The 27,409-nt window shown below is 32.5% G+C and overlaps 2 protein-coding genes across 5 annotated transcripts in view; one reads left to right on the forward strand and one right to left on the reverse strand.

Annotated features, from left to right (window-relative positions):
* The window catches only part of LOC115232660 (deleted in malignant brain tumors 1 protein-like), a 54,860-nt gene extending 53,541 nt beyond the window's left edge, over positions 1–1,319 (forward strand). For both annotated transcript variants that reach the window (XM_029802675.2, XM_036515507.1), the window contains one exon: positions 424–1,319. In XM_029802675.2, the coding sequence (XP_029658535.1) occupies positions 424–482 (59 nt within the window). In that variant the 3' untranslated portion in view covers positions 483–1,319. The remainder of the gene's footprint in view (positions 1–423) is intronic.
* Positions 1,320–4,376: 3,057 nt separating this feature from the next.
* LOC115232439 (pleckstrin homology domain-containing family A member 8-like) overlaps positions 4,377–27,409 on the reverse strand; it is a 56,591-nt gene continuing 33,558 nt past the window's right edge. The window contains exons 3-13 of one of the 3 annotated variants that reach the window (XR_005004444.1): positions 24,481–24,636; positions 23,847–23,974; positions 20,979–21,149; positions 17,663–17,703; positions 16,440–16,718; positions 15,820–15,905; positions 15,499–15,557; positions 14,560–14,687; positions 12,467–12,599; positions 8,306–11,504; positions 4,377–8,185 (exon numbers count right to left, since the gene is read on the reverse strand). Coding sequence is in view for 1 of the 3 variants with exons in the window: in XM_029802313.2 (XP_029658173.1) it covers positions 11,307–11,504; positions 12,467–12,599; positions 14,560–14,687; positions 15,499–15,557; positions 15,820–15,905; positions 16,440–16,718; positions 17,663–17,703; positions 20,979–21,149; positions 23,847–23,974; positions 24,481–24,636 (1,379 nt within the window). In the remaining 2 variants the exon portion in view is untranslated. Of the gene's footprint in view, positions 11,505–12,466; positions 12,600–14,559; positions 14,688–15,498; positions 15,558–15,819; positions 15,906–16,439; positions 16,719–17,662; positions 17,704–20,978; positions 21,150–23,846; positions 23,975–24,480; positions 24,637–27,409 lie in introns of all 3 variants that reach the window. The other 2 variants (XR_005004446.1, XM_029802313.2) reach the window with 2 other exon arrangements.

The following is a 27,409-nucleotide window of genomic DNA, read 5'->3' on the forward strand; positions in this document are numbered from 1 at the left end:
AGAGCAATGTGAAATAAAGTGTCTTGCTCAAGAACAAAACACACAACCCAATTTAGGTATTGAACTAACAACCTCATGATTGTTAGCCCAACATTCTAACAACTGAACCATGTGCCTTCATACACCAAACAGGCTTCTTTCAGTTTCTATTTACCAGGCTCAAAAGGTACGGATACTTCTGGCCTAAACAAGCCCCTGGCTTTGTTTACATATTCAGTAAACAAATTGTTTGCTTACTGATACCATTATTATAATAGAGTAATAGATGAGATTAGTACACTGGAGGAAATTACCCTGTTCTTTTGTTTTTTATTCTGTAGGAAGGGGAGATCTTGTGTTCAGAGCTTTTTTTTTTGTTTTGTTTTTTTTGTTAAATATAACTAACACCAGACTAATAATTCTTCAACCAATTTCTCATTTCAGGTGTTTCAAACGTGATATTCTTCACATTCTTAATTACATTTTTAAGCCAGACACTGTGAAAAGGCTACCAGATTTAAACCGAGAAAACTCAGCAAGGCATCTTCAAATAAATTTACAGATGTACAATTTTATATCAAGCACATACATATATTATTGCTTCTCTGAAGTGTATTCAATTGATGAAGTAGGTTGATATTTAATTGTAAATACACACAGCAGATAAACAATGACTCAACAACTAGCCAACTTAATATACAACAGCTTAAAAATGACTACACAAGTTTTATCCTTGGATTTCTACTCCATAATCAAGCTACCTTAACTAGAGATTTAAAAGTAAAGATATTACTTAAATATTAATTATGCAATATACTTTAAGTAAATTCACATGTAAGAGATTGAAGCCAATATGATGCTAAGAAGAAAAAAAAAAAAACATGAAAAGAAGAAAATAATGGAGGATCAACGTTAATCAACAATGTGGATTCAGTTTGTCCAACTGAATTACCTGCTCCTGGATTAATAAGTGCCTCACCAATCCATAAGCATACAAAATGCTTTATCCCCTTCCCCAAAGAGATATCTAAAATAGAATCATCCAGAGACCTATCTGCAAAGTTGGACCTGACAAACTTTTATGCACTAAAAACTTTTTTCCTTGAATATGCACTACTAAAACTGATTACAACCACACAGGCTCCGCTAAACGAAACACTTGAGCAGAATCAGTATGACAAGGCTGTACATTTGAATTATAAGTACAAACTGTTTGATAGGCTTCTTTCAGTTTCTTATTTCTTTACTGCCCACAAGGGGCTACACAAAGAAGGGACAAACAAGGACAGACAAATGAATTAAGTCAATTATATCGACTCCAGTGCGTAACTGGTACTTATTTAATCAACCCCGAAAGGATGAAAGGCAAAGTCAACCTTGGCGGAATTTGAACTCAGAATGTAGAGGCAGACGAAATACCGCTAAGCATTTCGCCTGGCATGCTAATGTTTCTGCCAGCTTCTATACAGCCTCTATTAAATCAATATCACTCAAAAGCTATGGATTGACGTGAGGCAACTGAAAATTACATTTGCCCAGGATTGATCATAGGACCTCATGGTTGCAAAATAAACTTCCTAATCATTTCACAGTAGAAGCCAAAAGGTTGGGATGGGAATTTTTCTAAATTCATAATGAGTAGATTACTTGAATCTTACAATTTCTCTATTGAAATGCATGTGCTTTTGTTTTATTTTAAAGATAATGAAGAATTTAATAAAATAACTTTGGTGTGAAACAAATTAACATAAAATTTTGATGCAAGGTATAAATTTAAATCACATTTATACAGAGTTTGTATAATAGTCTCAAACAGAATGATATCAAAAAGGGTTAACAGCTAACCAAGATATTTACTAAAAAAGAATTACTATTATATAATTGGTGGAGTATAGACCTAAGGGAATTGCTGACACTTCAAACAAAACTATCTTCAGTTTAGAGAAAAGGGACCCAACATTTTTTGTAGTTCTAGTCGGGACAATATTACTTCTCAAAGACATAAATAGCAACATTTAACTCTTACTGCATGGGAACAAAGTATACTTGGTTCTGTGTATGTGCACTTGAGAAACATGAACCAAGTCAACATGTTTTTGTTGGTGGGGCATTTTTCAGAATTCTCCACATTTCATTTAATGTAGAACACACATTTTATTTTTAGCAGAATAGAAACTGGTTGCATGAAATGATTTGTATATTTACATCTGCATGTTAGTATGCAAAAATTTAGTTCGCACAGTGAGGGTTATTATAAATGTTGTTAGCCTGCATAACACTTGAGATACCACTGAAGATTTTTACTAATTTTATTCCTGCAGATACAGAGAGGTTCAAAAAAGTCCCTTTAGCATTAATATAAACCAACAACTGAGCCCAGTTGAACTACTTAATGTACAATTTCTTTTCTTTCTGTCAACCCCACCTAATATTCACATCCTTCTCCCAACTACATCCATCATTTCCCTCTGAACACCAGTCCCCTGCTGACTATCATAGCTCAGGGAGTTTATGATAATACTAAGCCACTGTCATTCATACAATCAGCAAGCAGCAGATGAACTAAATATACCCGGACACTTGAATGGAACTATCATTACAGTGTGCCGTTTTTAGAACCAGGAATATTCTTTCAGCTTTTAATAATGGCATATTTCTAAAATAAATATATCTTAGATACTTGCAATACAATAGAAACTGTAGCCACCATCATCATCATCATTTAGCGTCCGTTGCCCATGCTGGCATAGGTTGGACGGTTTGACCAGGGGTGTAAGCTGAGAGGCTGCACCAGACTAATCTGATTTATCATGGTTTCTACAACTGGATGCCCTTCCTAACACCAACCACTCAGAGTGTAATGGATGCTTTTATGTGCCACTGGTACAGGTGCCAGTTTGTATGCCAACAATATGTTGTGACTATTTCACTTGGCTTGATGGGTCTTAAGCACATTATTTGTCATAGCCTCTGTGAGGCCCAGTGTTTGGAAGGTGCTTTTTAAGTGCCCAGCCACATTGCCTCTTGAGGCCCAACACTCAAGAGGTGCTGTTTTTTTTTTATATACATTCCACCAGAACAGGTGCCAGTTATGCAACACCAACAATGACCACAGCTATGGTTTCACTTGGCTTGATGGGTCTTAAGAAAAATGTTATACATCATTTAAATACTAAATGGAACTTCTAAATTATCTTGCACATTTAATCTTGTCCAACAAAATAGGATCCAATCATTTGGGGGTTTGTCACCAATACTGTTATGCATGTATGGGCCAAGATACTTAAACATCTACACAGCTAATCCCACCTACTTATAACATGCACTGCTATGTATGAGCATCTCACCTATGGGAGAAGCAGTACCACAAAAGTTTACTTAGTACTTAATTCAATTTTTTACTTTTGATAGATATTGTGATAAAGTGGCATCCTACCCCAAGGAAGACATCTTAACACCATAGAAACTAGGGATCTGCAAAATTATTTTCTTTGAAAATAATTTAAGCTATACAGTATTGGTTTTTTTTTCTGTCTCATCTTACATAAATTTTCCATATATTCTTGTCAAATCTACACCAGATGATTCAAACATTCATACACTAACTGGAGAATTTAGATTTTCCTTTAGTTCATGAAAAAATTTAAACCCCATGACAACAAAATATTAAAAGAGAAGAATTCTAAAGAAACCTTGTTGATAGAATTTGGATTGTATATTTGTGGTGCCTATTTGGTGAAATAACATTTTTAAATATAATAACTTGCATGTTAATTAGTAAGCAAACTGTTCTGTTGATTGGATCGACATCATTATAATCAAATGAATGCAAGTGGCTGAGCACTTCACAGACATGCATACCCTTAACAGTTCTCAGGGAGATTCAGCATGATACAGAATGTGACAAGGCTGGTCCTTTTAAATACAGATACAACTCATTTTTGCCAGCTGCATGAACTGGAGCAATGTGAAATTAAGTATTTAACTCAAGGACACACTATGCCACTGGGAACCAAACTCACAATCTTGAATCAAATACCTTAACCACTTAGCCATGCACCTTCATGGTTTTAAGTAAATTTTTGCTAATGACAGTGATATGCTAATGGAGATTCAGGTATATCAACCAGTGGACCAGCACCTCAAACTCATCATGGCTGTGGCTATATTGTAATTGGAACAAATATCAACAAATAACTGAGCAAACTAAACAGAAATACACTGTATACAACTATGATACAGTACTCTCTATAGAATTATAGATAATGCTGGAAGAAAGATAGTATTTTCCATATCTAATTCCCTGAAAAACAGCACATGTATAGAACTTTTAAAAAATTGTACAATATTTAACAGAATATGGAAAGTAGGAAAAAAAAACAACAAAAAACCCAGAATTAACAGTTTGTTTCTCAGTTTTAATTATGTAGGGCTTTTGCCATGAAATCAGATTTTACAGGCAAACATACCAGTCAGTCTAAATGAGTTTAAAAAAAAAAATGTTCATTTATTTTATATACAGTCAATCCATTTGAATCCAGGAAAAGTGGTTAGCTTTTCCAACAAAATCATATAATTGTACATTTACATAAACATGAAGCCCAATATTTTTAAGAATGGAGAGATGGGAAGTTATGACATTCATGCCTGCTCAAGGCATTAGTGGCAAAACTGGAGTAAAATGGTTACAATTAAGAATCAAAATCAGGTCAAGGACTGCCCACTAGGAGCTTACCTTATGGTGCTTGCTAAATAATATAATACAATCATTATTATTATTAATGAAATATTTTATGTACAAGGTGAAAAGTGTGTGTGTGTGTGTGTGTGTATGCGTAATTGAATTAGTGAAACTGACTTTTTTTTTTAATACAAAAAAAAATTTCAGCTAAGGAAGCACATTTCCAAAGAAGTAACTACAATATGAAATATATATATATATATACATACACACACACATAGTAGTTTGCTTCACCATAGTGGACAAAGTTTCTCCCACTACAAGCAAAAGTTCAACTCAGAAACAAGGGCTTTAACATAAAGCCACAACGTAGTTTATTTACAATTTGACAAAAATTCCTTTTTTTTTTCCATTTCCTTTCCTCTGAAAGGAAATTAACCATTACATTCTATACTCTCTCTCTCTCTCTCATACATACGTACTTACATACATACATACATACATATACACACACACACACACACACACCACACACACACACACACACACACAAACTATTTTGTACATCAAATTTTATTTAGCTTTTCTTATACTATGGTGGTGCCAAAGACTATGGCTGAAACAAGTAAAACTTGGAGGGGTTTAAGTTAAATAAAATGAAAAGATAAATTTGTTGCATATGCTATTACACTCACCATATATAAGAAACATTTTGCTGGTTTGAAAAAAAAATTAAGAAAGAAAAAAAGAGATCTATAGAGAGAGAAATATTATGTTTTAAAAGGATCAATATGATGGGAAATCACATTCATATAAAGAGCTTGAATTACTACTCTATACAACATAGAATTGAAAGCAAAATAATGAATTCAAGAAATATCTTTAACTAAGTGAGAAATTATTTATTTATGAAAAAATGCCTAAGTAGACATGAATTCTCTAAAGTCAAACTTGATTATTTTAGGATAAAATATAATATGCATTTGCTACTTCTGCTGACCGGCTTAGAACCTAATAACAAAAAAAAAAAATGTAATGAAATAAACCCCAGTGAAAATGTGAAAGTAGTAGTCATGTGTAAGAGAAATTAGAAATGCCTGATATGTAAAGAAAGTGAAAACGTTGACTCCATGTTAAAGCTCTAGTCTTCTTACATGAAAAGATTTTCTTGGAAAAAAACAATTAAAAAAAAAAATGAAAAAAAGCAATGGAATGGCAAAATGGCATCTAAGTGCCTAACAGTATTTAGCTTTGTTTCTGCAGTTTTGAGTTCAATTACCATCAAGGATTGACTACCTTTCATCCCACCCATGTCAACAAATACCAGTCAAAGAATCATCTCAAACTGCTTATCTTTCGTCTGTAGTCTTATGTCAATATAACAAATCATTACCATCAAGTACAGAAGTCAAAGACATTTACAGTAAGCAATGTCACATATATATCAGTACCATTAATTCATAATCATACAAAAATAATAGGCTAACCTTAAAAGTCAACCAAAAATAAAGATTTTTTTTTCTATTATCAAAAGAAAAAAAATCTTTAAAAATTATCTCGCATGCATTTTTTTTTTCTTTTCTTGAAGATAAAAGTCTGTTAATGAATATAGTGAAAAATTTCAGGTTGCTACAATATATAATGCTGCAACTCTTAAGGTCTATATTTAAGCAGCTGAAGATGGGCTATTTCTTATTTTTCCTTAAATTTAACTGCTCCTCTCCAACCTTCAAATATTGACTGCAAGTTGTAGATAGACAAAAGTTTCCAGACAGAATACAACTTAAAGTTATTGAATAAATAAAGCCAATGTTAACCATTATCCAAAATAATACATACATACATGGGTCATAACTTAGCATTTTTGTTATATTTCTTTTACATTGAAAAGGAATATCATAAAGATAGGGCATTACTATGTACACCTACATACTTCTGTATATACAAACACCAACATACAATTAGCATATATACAATTACACACATTTGAATGACTGAACAAATAGCATTTACAAAATACTACAACTGTTTGAAGTCAGACTCGGAAAGACTGAACAGTGGTATTCTATAGAAAAGTTGAATTTATGGACAACCTCTCACTGATTGTGCAAGGATGCAAGATGAAAATCAAATTAGAAAAATACATTGTGCACCTCCTTGAAAAGACAAAACATTATAAAGCCATAATGTGGGGAAAATTAAAGAATCAAATGGAACAGAATACAATACTCTCAGGCAAGGAAAAAAGAAATCGTACATAAGTGTAACATTGACACTTCATCAACATAATACTGATTTTTCCATGCTTGTTTGAAATATTTGAGTTAGTACTACACATTTTCCATGTGTAATTAGTAGCTACACATGAAGTAGAAGGAAAACAATGGCTCCTAAAGCACATTTCAAACAATACTGACATCATGAACGTTTCTAAAACAGACCTTTTCAAAATACATGTATGATACACACAATATGATGCTTCACTGTTAGCTTGAACCACATTATTGGCTGCGATTTGTGATTATGTAACTTAAATCTCCTCAACCTAACTGACTGCCATTTGGAATCTTTTCTTTTTACTATTCCTGCCTATAAATATAATCTTTGCAGCCTTCCCACTGAATTCACTAAGCAAATCTGTGCAGAACAATTAAAAAAAGAGCTTTGTTTGACAATTCTACTAAACTTCATAGACCAAAAGTTAATGAATAAAGTAATACATACTAAGAAAATATCTTTCTTTGTTCTTACAGGAGTTATTTATATATATATATATATATATATATATATATATATATGAGTAAATGAGAAGAACTAGGATGCTAGCATCTCTTAAAGGATTTATAGGTCCTTGATACAATTATATATTTATATAATCTATTTTCAAAAAAGCTGTATGTGAATTCATTAACTTATTGTAGCCCTTTAGTTTGATTAGGAAATGGTTGAGAAAAATTGTTTTAGCCAGCCAAAAACTTATGATTATTGTTACGACTAAATCATTTCAAATTCCTTTTGTTTCTGAGCATTGGTTATTTTATCTAGCAAAAATCATAAGAGGCTGACAAGTAATACTTGAGAGATTTAAAACAACTAAAAATTTATTCATTATTCCAGATCATATGTCCAACATATTAACTTAAAATTAATCCTTTAGCATTTGAACCAGCCATATCCAGCCAAAATATTCTACCTGTTTTGTATTCAAACTGGCCATGTCTTGCCTCTCACACATACCCTTCAGTGCAAAAATAAACAATTATATTGAAATTTTGAGGCTTCAAGATAATGTATGATTAATTCAAAACAATGTGAATAAATAAGAATTACATTTAACAGAGTAATCTGAATGCTAAAGGGTTAAAATAGCAAATACTGAATACACTTAAGCTGATCAATCATTTAAATATTTTCTAATGAAAAGATCAATTAAATAAAATTACGATTTGCTGTTAGAAAGAAAAGAAAATTAAATCTGTATCATGGGGTACAGTACTTCAGATGGGTTACATACACTTTATCACACTGTTGCACCTTAAGCAGAAAGTAGCTGTCTCCATATGATAATGCTCAACAATTGAAGTCTTTAATTTTATTAATGCTATTCATCACAGAAATGGCAGCATATTGAAATAAAATGGTGACATTTGATAACATGTTTCAGTCTTGTTTCTATTACTTTGTATAGAATTACCTATTCTCACAGTACATAACTATTAGGCAGTGAATTGGCAGAATCAAGAGAATATCAGACAAAATACCTTCTGGTATTTATCGTACTTGTTTCAGTCATTAGACAGCAGCCATGTTTAGGTACCTTCTTGAAGAATTTTAGTCAAATGAGTTGACTAGAGTACCTATTTAGCTCCAGAACTTTACATTTTAAATTCAGATCTCGCTTAGGATAACTTTGGTGCCTCCCAACCTCTTCAAGCAAGAGACAACAGTATGGCTGAGAATCCCAAAAGAATCTTCTAAGTACTAGTTATGTTTTTAAGGGCAGATGTACGTAAATCTCAATATTCCCTTGAATAGCAGCAACCTAAGGTTGTTTGAAAGATAACAGAACAGTGTTACAAAAATTCTGTAATTAATGGGATACGTAATTTATCATCAGACCCACTGTAGATTAACTTTTGTTTTTTTCTAATATGAGCAAGTCCTTTCAACAAATTAAACTTTGGCTGCCAAACTCAACACAAAGTTATAAGCTGACTACATTATCATCATTTAACGTCCATTTCACATGCAATATTTTGATGCAATCTCTGCATATTCTTAGGGATTTAAAAAAGAAATGCTATGAGTCTTCAGTTTTCATTAAGATTTTAATTATTTCTGTTATTTCAACAGCAAATGCTACAAAAAAAATAATAAAACATATGTCTGGGTTTTTGTTTTAATAGTTACTTTCATAATATAAAGAAAGTTTTCTTACTACAAATGATATAGTTATTTCACTATTTAAGTTGATATTAGCTGAAAGAACAAACACGAGAATATGGAAGACATCCAGCCTGTGTCAATAATTTTGGAATACATTTTTCCCAAAACTACATTTTGACATTGTTTTTAAGTCAACAAACCAGACTGAAACCATACTTGATAATTTCAAAACTACTTAGGTGAAACAGCTTTCACCTAATTTGAAATTCTAGTTTCTCTTCTGAATTAGAATTCTGGATAAATGTTTGAGAATCAATTCTGATTTATAAGGATGGAAGACAAATCTTTAGAAAATTGATTAATTCTCCAACATCCACAAAACTCATATGGAGAATAAAATTATTATTCACAAAGTAGTTGATTATTAATTAACAGGAGTCAAAGTCTACACAGCAATTAACAGTTCATATAATTTATTGTTCTTTTGCTTTCAATTATTGTTTGATAAATAATAAAAACTTTGTTCATAAAGACAGAGCCAAGGAAAGGTGCAGAAATATAATACTATGACAAAATGTTCTGATAAACTTAATAGGGAAAAAATTTTAATTTGTTCATGATGAAGGGCAAAGTGAGAAAGGAAACTAAAGGGATCTAGACATGTGAAAAAGAAAATAGACAAAATATATTTCAAGGAAGGTGAGGAGACGACAAAGATTAAAACAAGGGAAACAATAAAATCTTTAGGTTTTCTAAAAAAATATTTTTAATGTAAAACTTTATATAAAAATATTTCAAATAGCAACTCATCTTAGAAATGAAAAATGTCACATGAAATCTGAATTTTTTGTTTAATATTTCAGAAATCAAAATTTTGAATGATTAAAACATTGATAAATAAGCAGGCAATTAATATATTACATTTGCAAATGCAGTTGGAGGTTTTTCTATCTAATTCTGTGAAAAGAATAAGAAGTACATCAAGCAATTCATATGTACCATTGAAATAGTTAGGCTATTGATTCAAGACTAAGATTTGATGTCATGATCTGATATTTCATGCTAAAATATTCCCAGCTTAGGATATTATGATTGAAGTAATGAATATAAATTTATGTAATATCTATGACCCTTTAGGATTGATGCAGTAGTTAAAAAGAGAAAAGTTAACAGCTAACTATAGAATTTGGTGACTATAAATTTTATTGAAAAGTAAAATAATTTTTGATGAAATTTATTTAGTATTCTACTAATATGTATACTTAAATTATGATACATAAAGTATATCTAAATTTAAAAGAATATTGGAAATATAAAAAGAATGAAGCATTAAAAAAATGAAAACATACCCACAATAGGTTGGGAATGCACAACGTAAGTTTCTAGTGTGGTAGAGAAAATTTTTCAGAACTCTTTTGAAAGGCAAAAGATATCTACTATATCTGTTTAATATCATAAACAGTACAAAATCAATAGACTTTTCCTTAGACAATAAATGTCAGAATGAAAATGTCAAACTATTTTGCCTTAACTATTACAATTCCAGCAAAGTTGTAAATTGGGAAGGAGTATATTTGTACAATCAGGATTTTCTAGAAAGTTGTTTGGAATGTGATAAGATATTCTTGAAAGGACTAGAAGCTTTAGTATATTTTCCAAGATACAAATGATTGATAATTTATATTCAATGGCAAGGACTTCCTAATCTATGGATGATGCACCCTTAGATATTTCACATATATACTTCCTTATAGTGCAGGGCATACTTTCAACACAATCAGAGCCATTCAGAAAAAAATAAATAAAATCTTTCAAACTCAGAAAAAGAAAAAAAAAAGAAATTATACAAATGAATACTTATTACAGAGGACCACCATTTTATCACTGGGCTTTATATATATATATATATATATATAAGTTATCCACCAAGAAGGTTTGGTTTATAGATTCAATCTTTCCAGTATCACATTGAAAGAAAGAAAATTATAAGCAAACAAGAAAATAAAAGCTGTAACAAGACTTGTCCATTATAATATCGCTGCACTAACTCAAAAGAGTGAGAACAAAGATAAATCTGTAAATCCTTATATATACATATGCACATAAGGGTATGCACACATCATGTATACATATATACAAACATACATACAGGTATATATTTTTCCAGTTTAAAAGGATGTTTAAAAGTGTTTTGTTTTCATCAATTCGTGGTTGTGTTTTTTAGTTTTGTTTTGTTTTTTTTTAGTTCTTTTCAGTCTGCTCACACTTGTTCTTCTGAATCAAGATTATTGGCACAGTAAAAGTCATTTATGGATTGAATAATTGGTTTCAGAGAATTTATAAATGTTACCATATGATGGTCAAGTATTCGGTCAATATCCTCTTTTGGGACTGGATAGCTAATAGAATGTAATTGAGCTAGAAACATATCACGAGTTGGAATGGCTCTCATAGCAACCTTTATGGAAGATAAAAGCAAAAATCAATTAATAAATAAAAATATTTATAATTAAGATTTTACTAGGACAAAACATAACATTGGGAATATAATTTTGCGATTGATATCAAAAAATATTACATTGATACCATACTCTCAATTTATTTTTTCATACAAATTTCATGGTAGAAGAATAATATAAAGTAAAACTTCAGGTATATCACAAAATTTGGAATAATAGCTGGACAAATTGATAAATTTAAACTCCCTTGAACCTTTTAACATTTAAACTGGTTAGATCTAGTTCAAGTATTCAACTTGTTCTATATTCAAACTGGCCAAGTCTGGCCTCACATTTACGTGACAGTGTCTTAAAAATAAACATGTGCAATATCTAGTAGTTGAGAGATAATGCATGATTAATTCAAAACAAAGTGGATAAATAAGCATTACATGTAACTAATCAGAATGCTAAAGGATTAAAAATAAATATAGGGAGTGTTTCTATCAAATATTTCTACCCAAACATTATTCTGAACACCTACAGAATAAATAGGACAACAAACTGCACATACACATTACAAAATATAGAGATATTAATAGTGTATATTAATAATACACTGTCTATACAATAAATATATTAAGCATGTATGGCATATAAAAACACACAAAATACACATGGATATTCAAACTGCATATCATCGTTTTTAACATCCACTTTTCCATCTTGTGTGCATCAGAAGGAACACATTGAAGCAGATTTTCTATGGCTGGATGCCCTTCCTGTTGCTACATATGCATCTGATAAATTTGGATAAGTGAGTGATGATAATGCTACAATAGATACAATTTAAAAAAAAAAATTTCTTTCACCAACTGACCAATCAATCTAACTTCCACTGAATTCCTGAGAAACCTTAAAATATGTATGATCACTGTCCCTCTTATTTTGAGCTAATAAACAAAAAACTAAAGATACTTACATCAAATATGCTACGGGCAAACCTTGTATGGAAAGGTTTCAAGGTTCTATTATAAGCTTCTGTTGTTGCTTCACTCAAATCAGCCTTGCCATTGTGGATTTCAGATATGAATTCTCGAATAAATTCTAATGCCCTGCAACAGAATATGTCGATTATTTTCCCTGAAGATATAATTCAAATTCCAACAAAGTTGATAGAAGCACCAATATAAAGATGACAACTTATTATAGCAAATTAAACCTTATACTTTCTAGTACTTTACTGCCTTTATTACCGCCTTAGCAAAGGCAGAGGTATTGTTTTCAGTCGTGTTTGTTTGTTTATCCATAGACAAGATATCTCAAGAACTGCTGGATGGATTCGAATGAAACTTTCAGGGACGTTTGGCCTTGTGGCTGGCACAAACTGATTAGATTTGGGGATCAATCCACTACTGGACAAAGATTCTCGATTATTTTTCTTGTTTTTTACCTAATTTTTGAGTGCAGTCAGGTTCATTTTTAGTATTCTTGTTTGTGAGAACAGTGTAGTTTATTTCAGATATTCTCATTTTAAAAATCATCTCTGGCTAATCATCAAAAGGACGTTGGTGATGCCTTGGCATAGGTTTGTGCTTTGAGCGCTCATTTTCTTTTACTTTCTTTTATCCCCTTCATTAATCTTTCCTTCTAATGGCATTTAACTACACTGACATTTTATGTCCATTCATCAAAGATGAAATGACAGAATAAAATGATATATATAAGATTATATTATTTAACGACTCTTTCCATCTAGTAGCAGATGGTGTGAAGGAAATTTTTCTCTCCCTCAAATCACTTCCTACTATCTTTACAAACTTCTGCAACACGTTGGGTAACTGTATTGTTGACCCTCATAGTTTAGCGTCCACTTTTCCATGCTTGCATGAGTCAAACAGAATTTGTTGAGGTAGATTTTTCTATGGCTGGATACCCTTCCTGTCACCAACCCTCACCCGTTTCTAAATAAGGCAATATTTCCACAGTTGAGCATTCTTCTGTGCAAGACTGGAAATGAACAACATCGCTTGTATGATGGTGATGTTCATTTACAATTATCACCTTATGTCAAGACAAGGATGCATGCAAAACCACACACCTACATACAACAGGCTTCTTTCAGTTTACATCTTCCAAATCCACTCACAATGCTTTGGTTGAACCTGGGCTATAGTAAGAGACACCTGCTCAAGGTTCCATGCCATGGAACTGAACCCTAAACCACATAAGGAAGCAAGCTTCTCAATTACACAGCCACACCTGCACCTTGATAATGAATACTGAGAATAGAAGCAGTGCACAATGTATAGAAAGGAAAGGGTAGGCAATAAGACAGGGGTGTTAGCAGAATCACTTCATAGGCTGCAAGTGCTGGACATTCATCAATGTTTATAATATAAGCTTCACATCTTAAGAGGAAGATATAGTTTGCTAGACGATATTTTAAATTAAAATAATAATAAAATTATTGTATACAATGCTCAGGTGCACCACAACTTGTCAAAAGTGTGTATAAAGCATAGGCATAACTAGTAACACATTCTTTTTATTCTGGTTTCAGTCACTGGAGTGCAACAATGGAAGAGTTTTTAGTCAAATCACATCAATTCCAGGACTTATTTTAGTCAGATTTTTACTTTACCTGTAACCATTTATTGAAGCACTAAGGTGCACTTAAAATAACTAGTAAAGTTGTGTCAAATACAGATACATATACAGACATGTGTATATATAGATGTAATAGGCTTCTGCAGTTTCTAAGACTATAGTAGAAGACATTTTGCCCATGATATCAGTAACACCGAATCTGGAATTATGCAGCTACAAAGTACACTTCTTAATCACATACCTATAGGTATGTGATTAAGAAGTGTACCTATAGCTTCAATGATAAAAAGGAAACCCACAAAACAGTGTAAAGCAAATAAGGTAATTGAGTTCAATCTCTTGATGGTTTAAGTGCATGTTTACTCAAGTAATGTTCAAAATGACAACATTAATTCTATGTCAGTCAAGTAAAATGCTTCAAGCAATATGCAATCATGAAAAGCAGTGTGATTTTTAATAATATACCTTTTCATCCATAATACAGCAACTGCAACAGAATTTGATAAATGTTGTTCATTGGCTTCTAATTCCCATGTAATCATTTTCTGTAATGTTGTAAATTCTGAATTGGTAGCATATTTCTTCTCAATTTTCTGGTTAAAATAAATTATTGAAATATGTCAATAAATAACCACAGAATTACTTCATACATGCTGGTATTTTCATTTGAAAATAAGTAATTACCATAAAACAGGAAAATTTTATAATGAATATCTAACAAGTCTGTTATAAAAAACATGTGAACATGCCTGTTTCTTAACTTTGCACATATCAGACACTGAAAATAAATCTCTCTAACATGTATTGTATGTAGGATTTGTCAATTTCATTTTTTTTACATTCAGAAGAAACACAAAGATGCATGTAGGCATAATTCAAAACAACAGGATAAAGAAATAGCTTTAATGAACTTTAATAACTCTTTTTCTAAGTACAAAGACAAGTAGTACTTATAACTGTTACAGGATAAAATAGACTGGGAGAAAGAGATGGCTTGAAGAAATTGATATTCAAACTGAATATATGTATATTGATGTGAGCAAAGAGGGAATTATAATACACTTGCACAAGCAATAAGATAGTGATGTGTTTAGGGTGTAAGACAGTTTTCGTATTGCTAATTCAAAACTGACTAAATTCATTTTGATGTTTTTTATTTTAATGTTGCTCTGTCTGTCAATCTCCCTTCCTGCTCTGTTTGCTCCCCTACCTGCCCCAAGGGGCAGATGCTGAACACAGAAGGAAGAGAGGTGTTAGGAGCTGAGGGCGGGATAGGCATTAGCAAGAGGAGTTATAGGGGAGAGATTCAACAAATTGTATGCAGGGGTATAACAATAAACGAAATGCTTATAGGGCCGCATTTTTGCACAGCAAAACCAACAAAATTAGTTAAATAAGAATCACCTGAATGTTGCTAGAAAAATCCATTTTCACTGTTGCAAATGCTGTACTATTCAATTTATCTAGAAAATAAATTAATTTTGTTATTTCAATGTCATGTACAAGTTATAAAATGCTCAACATAAGACAAAATAAAAACAAATCTGATTTAAATTGAAAGAATTGATTTATCAATTTGTGGAAAAGTCTACTTTGAAATATGGTTGGATTGCTCTTAAAAATAATGAACATTCTATATCATACACATTACAGTTGTTAATCTTTTCATGATTTGGTTCTCAGTCAGATTTATTATAAACTTATAAAAAAATAAGCATGACTCACCAAATATAGGTAAAATTGATTTACATGAATCAAGGAATGGCTCAACAGGGACTTCACCAGCACTATCAAGAACACATGTTGCAAAGCTTTAAACAGAAAAAATAGTGAAAAGTGAATCCCTCTTTTATCCCTATTAAATCTTTTAAGGATAAGTTAAAGCAAAATCCATTATAATATATATGATTGTGTAGTAAACATGGATCTGATCTTTAATCATATCATTATTTTTTACTAACCGACTGAGACAATTTCAGAGAGGTGCTCTGTCTGAAACATCAGAGCTTCGTCTCTACAGAGCACACAAATTTATTATATTTTACAAATTTTATAATCTGTTTGTGCTTGACAGAGGTGAAGAATTTCAGTCATTTAGCCAAAGCTGCAATTTACAATAAATAGTTTATAAATACTACCTAATGGTTCAAGGTCTTCTGAATAAGGGTTTTACTATAGTATGAAATATACATTAGGTAAAAATACTTGGAATTTGTAAAAGAAGCTTAGCGCATTATTTACATGTTATATAGCTTTCCCTAACATGAACCCATGCTAGCATGGAAAGCGGATGCTAAATGATGATGATGAAATACATATATATGTATAAATATATATATCCAAACCTGTGTGTCAAATAAGAAAAGTAAGTATCTGTGGAATTCATTATGACTAAATTTTCATCTGATATGTGATGGGGCCTCAGATCTGACGGTATGGCAGGCATTATTCTAGTATCAGAACTAAGGGAACGGTAACTGTTGTCTTCACAGCCAGATATTTGACAGTCTGAAGAATCTGAAGTTACACTGTCCATTCTGTTTGGAGATTTCTTTTGTAAATATTGGTCACTATTTGAGTATTTCATTGATTTATGGTCTTGAATACCATTTTTCATAATTGGTCTGAAATGAAAACAAAATGCGTAGCTTAGCTTTGTAAGTAAAATAAATTTTTTAAAAATATTATTTCAGAAATCCTACAAGCTTCATACTTCCACAGCATTTTCTTACAACAGTCTCTCATTGCCAGCAATTTGCATCCATATTAAAACACTGGAATCTGGTTATAATATTCCAATCAATATTATATTATTAGTTATAAATAAGAGTATAATTTTATAATTAATTAAATCTATTATACTTGAAGGCAAAAAAATCTAAAATATGTTCACAAATAATAATTTAGAACTGTTTGAAGTTCCTAATAATTTCTATTTTAATCATAATGGTTTCAAATTTTGGCAGAAGGCCAGCAATTTTAAAAGTGAATGATTGACTCCAGTGCTCGACTAGTACTTATTTTAGCCACCGCAAATGGATGAAAGGCAAAGTCAACCATGGTGGCATTTGAACTCAAAATGTAAAGAGCCTGAGGAAATGCCTCTAAGCGCAATTTTCGCAGCATGCTACTGTCATAAAAATCACAGCTATCATAACCTCTATTTTTCCATGTTAGAATGAGTTGAACAGATCTGTCACACAGGATGTTTCCATTCATCTCAATCTTTGGCCATATCATTTGTGAAGACAAGTATCACAATATTTGACTTCACTTCTTTTCCCTCCCCATCATGAATACTCTGTACCAACAACACTCAATACTCTTTCACTCAGTTTTATGATACAATATAATCTTCATATCAGAAGAATAGCTAACATACAATCAGAGAAAATGCCTTGAAGATAGGGAGTTAACAAGAAATACGGTATTACTGGGTTTTTTTAAATAATGTTTCGGAATTATTTTTAAAAATATTTCAGAATTATTTTTAAAAGCAAAAAAGTTATTTCTACATGTCCACCTTAGATTTCAATGGTTATTTAATTTTAAAGAAATATATTTTTACCTGTCTAAGGATATTGATTTTCGAATGTTATTCTTTGTTGCCTGAAATCAAATTAATCAAGCTATATATTACATAAGAGCAAATTTCCGAAACAATAGCAGAAATAGCTATTTTATAATATTGTAAAACACAAAATCATAACTTTTATTCATAATTTTTGAAATGATTTTGAAAAATTTAGTTTTTTATTGTACTTTTTTTTAACTGTCATACTGACTCATTTTAATACTTATTGAATAACACTAATTAACAAAATGTGCACATCATTGTGAAAACCTTACCAACCAACACAACCTAAAAGAACGTATTCAAAGAAGAATCTCAAACAGGATTAAGTATACCTCCATTACTACAATTTCTATACTTTACAATGCCCAGATTCACAACAGACTTCATTTAAAAATCACATCAAGCGTAGTATTGAAGGAGACCCATGTTCAAAATATGCTGTCTTCACTTAAGATTCCCTTCATAGGGAACATTGATACTACAGATCATTTCTAGCTCTTGCAAATGTAAAAGATAGCTTTCAAGCCAGAGGTTTCCTTGACACACTTCTGCAACTACTTAATAATTCATAGACATGCTGATAGCAATCAATATTTTTTCTTCTTCTTATAAATCATTTAATCAAGAGAAAAGTTAGTGCCCATGAGCCTTTTTGGAAATTTAAGACTGTAGAAGGAAGTTATCCTCAAACTAGAGACCTAACATGAATTGATAGTGTTAATCTGAGTAACAGACCAGGCCAATGTCAGATATATACCAGCTGCTATCCATAATTCTGAACATTTATATATATGACCAAGATCTTGACAAATGACTGAGACCTTTGGCAATAGGAAGATTTATCAAGCTGAGATTGTAGTTGTAACAGATGCTGGTGTCATAACAGGTACCTGTGCCAGTGACATTACACTCTTGGAGGGGTTGGCATTAGGAAAGGCATCCAGCTGTAGAAACTACGCCAAATCAGATTGAAATCTGGAGCAGCTCCTCAACTTACCAGCCCTGGTCAAACTGTCCGATCCATGCCAGCATGGACAACGGACGTCAAATGATGATACCAACAGCTTACAAGAATATCAATAATACATGTTGATATGCAAGATATTCAATATGCATTACTCTTGAACCAATTTTTATGAGATATGGGGACACAGTTTTTATAAAAACATGCTCTTATCTAAAAGCATACAATGACTAATGCTTTTGATAATGTTTAGCATTGAACTATCACAGGAACTTGACAGTTTCAACAATGAACAGCTACTAAAATCAAGATTTCTTTTTCTGTATAATTTCCATTTGAAAGTGATAAGAACATAAACATCAAATTCTGTAAGTTGTTTGATGATCTCAATGCTTTACCGACTAATTCAAAATGGTACATTGACATCAAGAGTCATTAATGTTAGTCTCTACAAAGTTTTTAGAGAAAACTGATATTGGGAAGATTTTTTTATTAGAAACCAACCAAGAAATAAAAAGACTCCTCCTCAGAACATCTGGTTCTGCAGGCCACACATTAAGCAAACATATCACCAAAACTATTACATCCACAATACAAAAGAAGAACTGAGCATCAAACCTAAATAGGACCTTCTAGACAACCAATTCCAAAAGAATATGCACATTATGAAAACTGCCAGGTTGGAAATGCCAAAAATTTTACTTTAGAAGTTTGTACATTAAAGAAGCTATATTCATTAGATGTTTACAAACAATACAATCATCAGGAGCTTCTTGACTATTAGAATTTCATTATATAATTTGAATATCACACCTCAATTACTAATTATATTACATTATATAATTTGAATATCACACCTCAAACACTGCATGTTTGAGTAACATGCAATTAAAATTCCCAAAAGTTGCTGTTGAAGCTAAATTTTACAATCTCTGATGATCTCATATACAAAATGTAGCCAAAACTGCATCCTAAAGACCGATCTTCACCATCAGGGTGAGAAACTACTTAACTGCTGATCAGTCACAAATCCTACAAATGACCAGTTTTTGCTAATACTACATACAAATATCCTAAGAAGGCATGTGGTTGGTTAGTAATACACTAGAACTGCTAGTCCACAGAAGCACTGTCACCTCATTGTCTATTTTATACTTCTACTGCAACAGCATCTGCTTCTCTTAACTGGTTAGTTGTACACAACATCTACCCCATCCAGAAACAGTCAGCTCTTCTATGCCTTGCACTAACCACTCATTCCAATCCTTCTTTCCCAGAACATCATTCCTCTGGAATTCCTTCCCTAGCCACATTTTGCCAGCAGATGTCAACTGGGAGATGTTCAAGCTGAACTTCAGCTGGACTGCTGTTACCAGTTTTAGAAGGCTTGTGTAAGTCACAGAGCATGTCCTTCCACAAAACAGTGGAATAAAAAGGTGTTATGAATGTCTTCTTCAACATTAGCATCTCATTTTAAATTCTTCAGTTCACAATCACAGTTTATTAAAATTTAATGATTAAATTTATTTTCCTATGTGTTGTTATACAGCTTTCAACACCTGCCTGTTCCTGTGCATATTGATATAATTTAAGGCCAGTAACTAAAATAATTTTCCTACAAGGATCTTATTCCTGAGGGTTTTTGGTTGTACTGTGGGCTTTTGAAATACAAAGCTCAAGGCCATAATGCCTCTCCTGAATCTGGAATTGATTATACAACCTTATGATTAAGAACTCAGTTGCCTAACCCACTAAGCCATGTTATAATTCAACACAAAAATAGCTAACAAAGCCTTACCGTTATTTTTAGCTAATTTAACTTCAAGTATACACTACAACATTAAAGTACAATAGAAGATAGAAATTGGAGACTAAACTGGTTGTTTAATTAACATATATAAGTTACATTTATCAGTGGAAGTGCAAGAGATAAGCATAAATTAAAAAAGATATTTAGATGTTGCATGCTTTCTTTTTTTTTATCTCTGCAAAATGTAGAGCATTTTGATTAATATATGTGTCAAACAGTAGGTCATAAAGCCCAAGATAGCTTGTGAAATTAATATTAAGAGGAAATACAACTGAGATATCTGGTGCATATACAAGTTTGAAAAATAAATTCAGTTTAAACCAGTTACAAAGATCCAAAATTACTAAATGAACTGCTAATTCAAATCCAATATTTTAATATATACAATTTTAATAACAATGACTATAAAACATTTTAATATTTTTCTGAAGAATTTCATAATTCCTAAAACTTGTTTGAAACTAACAGAATAAACAATTTTTTTTTATCCTTCATTTCTATTACACAAGAGTATATGTTTATTAATAAGTTACCAATTTATAGTTGCTTTTGGTTGGAGATGAAATTGGTATGGAAGAATTTATTACATATTGGTTAGGCACTTCATAAGCTATTGTTGCATTGGCAATTCTCATACAGTCTTCAAGGGTTTGTATGAAGGTATCACAGGTCGCACTCAACAGAGATGTGGCATCATTCAATTTCTAAAACAGACAAAATATAATTTTTTTTTAAATATTTAAAAAATTCAAAATACACCAATATACAATATTTATATAAAATTACAATTATCATCATTGTTTTAATGTCCACTTTTCCATGCATGAATGGGTTGGACACAGTTTAGTGAGGCAGATTTTCTATGACTGGGTGCGTTTCCCGTCGCCAACCCACACCCGTTTTCAAACAAGAGAATATTCTCTCATGGCCAGATATATTTGAGCATAATATTAGAAATTAATGACATTCATTTACAATAATCACACAATATCAAAAGGACACACACACACACAATGGGTTTCTTTTAGTTTCTGCCTACCAATTCCACTCACAAGACTTTTGTCAGCCCCAGGGATATAGTAAAAGACACTTGCTCAAGGTGCCACAACTCACTCCTCCCCATTTATTTTTTTTCCAGTCTCAAGAAATTTATTTTTCCTACTTATAAAAAGTTAATTTTATAGTGGAAAGTAAAAACCAATTAATTTAAATTTTCCCCTCATCTCTCCATCTGTTTTCTTTCTTCGTTCCTTTCTGTAGACTTCTTCCATTTTTCCAGATCATCAAAGTAATAGACCTTGTTTGTTGTTGCCCTCACCTGTCTGTCTTTTGTACAGTTTTAAACCATATAGTTTACTAGCTTCACTTCCAGATTTACTTAATTTTTTTGTCTCCATTGAAGTAAATCTAGAATAAGAGGTAGATTGGAATGAAAAGCTTTCTGAGTAAACCATGTTCTAGCAGATCAGGTCACAATCATCCAACTAAGAAAATACAAACATTTTAAAAACTACAACTTGCTTCAATCTCATTCACGTGCATGTCCAGATAAAAATTCATAAGCATGCCTAAATTTCTATATATCTTAAATTTGCAGAAGAGTTTGTGGTGTGGGCGGTTTAGCTTAATGGTTCAGAGCACTATGATGCGTAATCACGGAGGTGTGAGTTCGAGTCTCATAGCCAGCTGCCAACACTTTTTTCTGCAAAATAGGGGTAGCTTATCCTGTTCAGGCTATATCATGAGCATTATCATGCGTTTGAGAATTTAAAATCACTTCTTTAACTTTCTAAGACATCTCAACGCTTCTAAAGCAAACTTTGTTTGTTTGTTTATGTTCATCGTAATTTGAATTTAAGATATATTTAATATTTCTATTTAATAATGCATAGACTGCCAACCATATACAACACCTGTACGGTCTTAACTTCACATACACAGAGTTAGACTTTTCAAATGCATACACATACTGTTACATTCTACTTGCACACATTTTAAAAAATTGTTTTATTTAATATAAAACAGTTTCATACAAAATTCTAAAGCTATCTGCTATCAGGCTGTTCATGATATAAAAGGTAGATGATTACAATATCACTAAAAGGTCAAAATTCAAATCATGTCACTACACTCCTTGAATCAAGTTATACTTGACAATTCAGCTGTTTAGTTTATTTCTCAATTCAATTCCAGAAATTGTAAATATGATTTGCTATTTTGAAGTCAGCCAACTTGATTTTCAATTTAGGTGTGATCATAGCCTTTGAAGCATCTACCAAAGTAAGAGGTAATGTCTTAAGTTGAACTGAAACTGTGGAAGATCACTTAATGAGGTGGCAGTGTTTAGCTCCAACTCAGTCCTGACCAAACAGGCATATAATCAATATTCCACTTGAAACCATCCCAGTATTATTTTTAGGGTTCTTTTACTTTATTACTTGTTTCAGTCATTTGACTGTGGCCATGCTGGAGCACCGCCTTTAGTCGAGCAAATTCACCCCAGGACTTATTCTTTGTAAGCCTAGTACTTATTCTATCGGCCTCTTTTGCCGAACCACTAAGTTACGGGGATGTAAACACACCAGCATTGGTTGTCAAGCAATGTTGGGGGGACAAAAACAGACACACACACACACATATATATATATATACATATATACACATATATATACACATACATACATATATATATATACACGATAAGCTTCTTTCAGTTCCATCTACCAAATCCACTCACAAGGCTTTGGTTGGCCCGCAGCTATTGTTGAAGACACTTGCCCAAGGTGCCACACAGTGGAACTGAACCCAGAACCATGTGGCTGGTAAGCAAGCTACTTACCACACAGCCACTCCTACGCCTATGCAAGACATTAACACATCCTTTCCTTATTTATGATGAAAGGTGTGATTTGAGGGAGATTCAGCTGCTATTATTACTAACAGGTCAAGCAACCATTTGGAGGCTCCCTTATTAGGTTGTTGCTGAGGGCAGGACAAATATTGTAAGGCATCTGATCAGATGTCCGTACAAGTTAATCAATTCATAACTTCCGATTGATACTTTTGTACGGATTCCAAAAGAATGAAAGCTAAAGTCAACCTGTGCAGAATTTGAACTCAGAATGCAGTGAGTCAGAACAAATATCACAAAGTATTCTGTCCAACACTATAATAACTGCCTATACGCATTTCATTAAAAAAAATATAAACAATGAAATTTCACTAAAGTTTATTAGAAATTATACTTCTCCCATCCCTCCAACCAAAAAAAAAAAAAAAAACCTCATATAGCCTATCAAACAATATCATGGCAGCAAATATTTAATAACACTGAATCTAATAAGTCTACATTATAAACAACATTCTACTGAGAGAGAGTGGGGTAAAAAGCCCTTTCAAACCTGAATATCCGGAGTTTCATCTGGGTTTGAGATTGCTTGTTTTACAGAATGGACTTGCTTCATCAGAAGATCACAATACAATCTCAGTTCTGATTTTTTGGTTTTGACAATATCAGGGGAAATTTCTCCTAAACAAATAATAAAAATCATTTCAATATTTCCTCTTAGAAATCTCAAAACTAAATATACATAATGAAGTAAATATAAATGAATTTCCCTAAAAGTACAACCAAAGACACTCATTTGATAGTATAGAACCAAAAACAATTTTGGTGCTAATCGCAAAACTAAAGTTTGAATAAAGAATGTCTTTAAAATGAATGAGGTTTCCTAAATAATTAAACTACAAAAGAGAAAAAAAAAGAATCGAGGATAATAAAAAGAGCTCATCTCAAGAGTAAGATTTTCTAATGCACTAGCAGTAATACAAAACCACTTTAGAATCTCAAAAAATGTTAGTTAACAAATTATAATGAAGGAGTTGAATGAGATGAGAATCTTAAAAAAAAAAATTATGACAAGATAAATTGTCATTAAAGATCAGTTTTAATTTCAATTTTAAAATGTAATTTAGCTCATTTTTCTTTGTCCAATAGTTTATAAAATGTCTTAATATATAAAGTAGAGAACAAACCTGTACTCTGTGGGGATTGTCCATTTGCCAAGCAAGCTTTTGAAGTACCAAGGGCAATAAGCCACTGTTGGCGTTCATGAGGTGTAGCTGCTTTTAGGTAGAAGTGCTGTTCTCCAGGAATAACCAAGTCTAACCGTGTGGAATCTGACGGGTGTACTGTGAAAATAGAGAAGAGAGTTTAAAAGCAATGTTCTTTAACTTTCAAAATGAAACTGGAATTCACAAAAACTACAAGGGAAAGGTAGTCCTGAGGGTTCTTCAGAGGGAGATGCACTTAACCCTTTAGCATTCAGATTGCTCTGTTAAATGTATTGCTTATTTATTCACTGTTTTGAATTAATCAAGCATTATGACATATTTTCAAGAGATCAATGATGTGATTGATTATTTTTAGAATGACATTCGTAGGATGGTTGTAGAGGCTGGATCAGACTGGTTTGAACATAAAACAGGTAGAGTAGATTTAGGTCTGATGTGGTCAGTTTAAATGCTAAGGAGTTAAATGCTTACGATAAGCTTTGAGTAAATATGTTTGAAGAATGTGAGAGAAAAAGAGGTAAGCGGAGAGCAGTGAGTAACCAGTTAAGAAAATGATGTATATAGAGAAAAATAATGGCCAGGGCAATGAAACAAAGAGAGGTGAGAGGAAAGGTGTAGAGACTTACACAAAGACTGGAAGATAATTACGAAACATGAGGGAAAGGTTGCAAGAGATTAAAGAGTTGTAAGCAAAGAAAAACATGTATGTAAAGGATACATATGAATCCATATACAAATATATTAAAACATGCAGGAAGGAAAACTAGGTTAGTAGGAGAAAAAAGATCAATATGCAGATGTAAGGAAGGTGGGGTGAGTGTGTGCATGCACATGTGAATGATCAAGCGAGTGATCAAGCAAGCGAATGTGCGAATGAGCGAGTGCACGTGTGAATGAGTGAGAGCATGCACACATGAGTATGAATGAAGGAAAAACATTTAGACTTATTGGGAAAGACCATTTCAAAGAGCTAAGTTACTACTCTTAACGTTTCCAGCTATGGGGGAATCTGTTGGTAAACAAGTAACCTATGAATTGGAATGACAAGCCATGGGTTTGCTGATACTCAAAGCAATCTCTAAATGGAGTACTGTTTTGCCTGTTTACAACCCAATAGAATAGATGAGGTTGGTGAAGGTAGTTAAAGTGTTGGATGGCTGGAATTCTGCATCAGGTTACTATTGTGGGATTACAGATGAGGAGAGAAGTGTGGCATCTGCAGTGAAAACATTTTAAGGTACCCATATGGGTATAACTAGAGGCTAAGAAGCTTCTAACCAAAAGAGACAGTAACTTTTTTTTTCTTTTTGCCTTTTGAATAAAGGCTGCTGAAAGAAGATCAGAATGGTTGAAAAACCAGCCAGAAAAATATGCAAGTTATGGAAGAATATTTTTAATGAAGGGTGATCAGAAGGGAATTTGTTATGCATGTTGGTTTTACTGGTAGATCAAGCTCAATTAAGTGCAACATCCACATTCTCTCAAGAGTGACCACATTTCAAGAAAAAAGTAATGTTTGTTAAGATTTTAAACTGAAGTTCAAGTCATTGTTGCAAAGCCAATGATACTGAGAATAAACTGGGGGTGGAGATAAGAATGAAAATAGTAGGCATAGGGGTGTGAATCAGTGGAAGTGAACAGATAGGTATTGTTAATAGTGACCAATGTTTAGGAAGGTGAACTGGTAGAAACGTTAGCACGCCAGGCGAAATGCTTAGCGGTATTTCGTCTGCCATTACATTCTAAGTTCAAATTCCACCGAGGTCAACTTAGCCTCTCAACCTTCAGGGTCAATTAAATAAGTACCAGTTACACACTGGGGTTCATGTAATCAACTTAATTCCTTGTTCGTCCCCTCTATGTTTAGCAGCCTGTGGGCAATAAAGAAATAAATGTTTAGGAAGGTGATAGAAGAGCCAGTAGAAACAGAACGAAGATGTCAGTGAATGAGGCGTAATTCAGTTCATCTCTGGTGCATGACATTGTATAGAATCATCTATATAGCAACCATGTAACTCTGGGGTTTACCCAATGAATTGGATAAAAATCTAGAAAAAAAAAAAAAAAGTAACTGAGACCCATCTTGGTCCCCACAACATACTACCCTCCCCTGGCAAGAATAGAGTATCTGAGTTTAAATATGATCAAGAAAGTGTTGTGAGTCAAAAGGTCATTGTTATGAGGGACAGTTGTGTACAGAGATTCCACACTCAGTGAAGAGATGTTTGGAAAGTTGAATGAGGAAGGAAAACCAGTTGAAGAGGTTAATGTACTTAATGTAAGAATGTAAGGTAGCAGCAGAGGATGACAACACTTTGAGGAAGACAACTATGAAGAATGATAATGGAATTCTGCATAATCATTTAAGTATCAGTGAATATTTTAAGAAGGATATAATTAAAATGGACAATATTTTATAATTAGGCATGAAAGGTATTTAAAATGATAAAAGGACCCAAGAAAATTGTTTTATTTATCATTAAATTCTGACCTGTTAGAATAGGACAGCAATTTTTGTAACTCTCCAAAATGTGTACTTATCTTTTACTGGTTTTAGTCATTGGACTGCAGCCATGCTGAGGCACAGTCATGAAGAGTTTAGTCAAACAAACTGACCCATTATTTTTAAAGCTGGTACTTATTCTACCAATCTCTTTTGCCAAACTGCTGGGTATCAGGGATATAAACTAACAACAATTGTCAAGAGGTGGTGGGAAATAAACACACACACACACAAAATGGGCTTCCACACAATTTCCATCTATGAAATTCACTTACAGGGCATTGCTGGCCCTGAGCTATAGTAGAAAACACTTGGCCAAGATGCTGCACAGTGGGACTGAACACAAAACCATGCAGTGGCAAAGTGAGCTTCTTGACCACACACCCA

Source organism: Octopus sinensis, linkage group LG2, assembly GCF_006345805.1.
Source record: "Octopus sinensis linkage group LG2, ASM634580v1, whole genome shotgun sequence".
NCBI classification, from domain to species: domain Eukaryota; kingdom Metazoa; phylum Mollusca; class Cephalopoda; order Octopoda; family Octopodidae; genus Octopus; species Octopus sinensis.